This window comes from Glossina fuscipes, unplaced genomic scaffold (assembly GCF_014805625.2).
Source record: "Glossina fuscipes isolate IAEA_lab_2018 unplaced genomic scaffold, Yale_Gfus_2 78523, whole genome shotgun sequence".
In the NCBI taxonomy this organism is placed as follows: domain Eukaryota; kingdom Metazoa; phylum Arthropoda; class Insecta; order Diptera; family Glossinidae; genus Glossina; species Glossina fuscipes.
In genome coordinates, this window is record NW_024004565.1 from 1 (window position 1) to 3,101 (window position 3,101).

At 34.2% G+C, this 3,101-nt stretch overlaps 1 protein-coding gene across 1 annotated transcript; it reads right to left on the reverse strand.

Moving 5' to 3' along the window:
- Positions 1–449: 449 nt before the first annotated feature.
- LOC119643993 (urokinase-type plasminogen activator-like) lies at positions 450–3,095 on the reverse strand. Its single transcript, XM_038043508.1, has 4 exons — positions 3,009–3,095; positions 2,776–2,945; positions 2,547–2,721; positions 450–861 (listed from the first exon to the last, which is right to left on the reverse strand). The coding sequence occupies exons 1-3, from the start codon at positions 3,034–3,036 to the stop codon at positions 2,566–2,568; spliced, it is 354 nt and encodes a 117-aa protein (XP_037899436.1). The 5' UTR covers positions 3,037–3,095; the 3' UTR covers positions 450–861; positions 2,547–2,565.
- Positions 3,096–3,101: the final 6 nt, after the last annotated feature.

Sequence of the window (3,101 nt, forward strand, 5' to 3'; positions counted from 1 at the left end):
CAAAATTATTGTAAATAAAAATTTAATCGAAAATATTTGTTTTAAATACATTATGCGATTTATTAAATTTGTCTGCTAACTACGAGAACAGCTTATCAACTAAAATGTGCTTAATCAATGAATCAATCGTAAAATTGTGTACATATATGCATAAAATCAATGATATAAAACGGGGGCTTTCGGATGCTGCAACGCAAAAGCAATCTCGGATAATCTCTCTCCCTCTCTCTCGCGTTTTCAACGCCATTGGCTAAGGCTAAGAAATTATAATATTTGATTAGAGAGCAGAGTACAAAATGTATTGACTTCTTATATAAAATCTTAAAAAACATGCTCTCCAGTCTTCTACATGCATTCCATAAATTGGGAATATCTGTTATAGATAGAAGACGAATAGTAGACAAGAGCAAATGATGTGATGTATGGTACTTCATCATGATATCCCTCCCGTTTCTATCTTCTTTACCCCAAAGCATCTTCACGAGTTACTCTGCAGGTGAAAATTGCAAACCCGTTTCTTCTGCTTACAAAGTAGGTATCTTTCAAGTTCTTTACATCCCTCGAAGAAGTTCTCTTTTCTAACACACAATGACGAAGAATGCGAAATAAAAGATCTAGTAGGTAATCTTCTTCACTTTGACTTTGAGAGTATGTTTGAAGGTTATTGTCTAATCTTTTATCTAACGTAGCACTAGCTTAAACAAACAATGTAATGAATAATGAGTAGTTACCTCAGGCAGGGTCCTTTAATAATCCACCATATCGAATAACGCTTGTCCCCTTAGTCTAATATAATTGCATAATTTTCACCGATCGTCTATATGGCCAAAGAAGTGCCATATTACGCCGACAACAGAGTATCTGAAAGTCCAGAAAATCAAAAAATTTTACATAAATATTCGTTATCGTTACCCTTACTCCAAATCATGTAAAAAAAAAAAAAACGCTTGCATATAGGGGTCAATAGACTAAGAAGATGTAAGAAAGTTATGTACGGCCATGACTGAATCTTTTATATCTATCGTCGTTATCCTGGAAATGGCTAAAAAAAAGGAAAAAAAAAAAAATTTTCGTTCTCTATAATATTGAACGGGCGGGGCTGATTTTTTCTATTCTGGGAATAAAATTGGAAATTTATATTGTGTTTTGGTTGTAACTTATGAGTAACAAGTAAAAAACAAGAAAAGCAAAGATGTTCTCAATTTTTGTCCCATATACTTGGGGGCGTTGTTGGCGTGTCCTTGAAAAGTGTGGATCATTTGCAAATTTATACATGGGAAATGTTTACACACATTTGGGTAGACGGATAGGTGAAACTAAAGCAATTATTTTTCTTTATTCGTTTCGAAAAACGGTAGCGTTCTCACTTTACCTAGTGCTGCAGACGTGTCCTTTGGCAGATTTGGACCATTTTCAACACCAACCAGCGTGCAAGAACTTCCAATGTTTTTATCAAATTCAAAGTTCCTAGCTTCATTTTTGTGACCAGAAGAATGTTTACAGCAGATATTACACAGACCGACGAACAAACAGACTGACATGTTTAAATCGATTTAGAATTTGGTGTTGATCACGAATATATATACTTTATGGAGTCTATGAAGCTTCCTTCACGGGCGGTGCAAACATTTTGACAAAACGAATATACCGTTCATCGGCACCTGTACACATTAGCCTCCAAAGAAAATAGATCTATGTGATCCGAATCAATTTTTTTGCTCAATCGCTAGTATGAATTAACTTTCGTATTAAAATATTAAAAATTAATCCTCTTTCTAAAAGGTTAACTACTCGTGGGATATCTTATATATATGTATATAGTTGCACCAAAAAATAGACCAATGTGGTTCCCATTAGATCCACTTAGTTGTTTTTTTTTTTTAATTACAAATTTTCAAACAAAAAAAATAACAATTAGACTTTCTTGACATACAACGGTTTACATTTCATAAAAATCCCTACGTGCGATGGTATCCAAAAAATAAACCTACCTGGTCCAAATTCGGTAAGGTATATTTCTTTGTCAATTTGCTATTATAAGTTAATTTTTATCATGAAATAATGGAAATTCGACCTTTTCACCATATAAAGCTTCAATTTTCGTTGGAATGATTATATGAGAGAGGATTCAAAAGATTGCCCCAGCCGGTGTAATGTTTCCGTATCAATTTGGAAAGTCGAAATGCTACTATTTAGTGCTTTTTGCTGAGAAATTTTGAAAATTAAAATTTTTCTCCATATGATGACTTTCCACAATAGGGCCTTATATGAAGGGTGGACCGATCCGAACAATTTTCAATAACGTTCATCCTTGGATCATAGTTCCGCTGTGTACAGCTTGAACACAAAAATGCATGGACATCAGACGGACAGACAGACAGACAGGATCGATCGGTATAATAAAAGGTGCATCTGTCTTAAGCCCTTCAGAACGTTACATGCGCAAAATTGAATAAAATTGAGTTTTACAATTTTTACTTACGCTTGGTATTAACTAAAACGATCACAAATCTTTTTCTATAATAATAAGTCAAACATATATTTACCATATGGTAGTAAGAAATTTTAATAATAATCGGGCCAAACGATTTTTCCAATCCAAGAAATATACTCTACGACCAAAGGGTAGATAACAGGCTTATTAAAAAGGCAGCCAACGGTAAGACCTACAACAAATGGTTTTTCTTCGATTAGTGCAATTAAGGGTCCACCAGTATCACGCTACAAATGAAAATGCTACAATCTCATTAAAATCAATATTTATACATAGTGTACCTCGCAAGCGGATCCTGGATTATCGGGATCGATTGCACAGAGAATATTCTTTGACGTCTTTCTCTTACGATCGTAAAATACTTGGTATTTAGGTAAGTAATATTGTTCACATCGATATTCTGACTGTACTTTAAGAGTGGTTTTTAGGATATCTTCGGAAAACGTGCCAGCTAAAAAAAAAGTTGAAATGGTTTTAACTTTGTTCTCTTGTTTTACTGCTCATCTCAACTAACCGAAAGAAGGTTCTCTGTAGCCTAACATAATTACATCAGCACCGTTTTCTATATAAGGAACTGTCCAAAGACACGCTGCCCCTTCGAATCTCG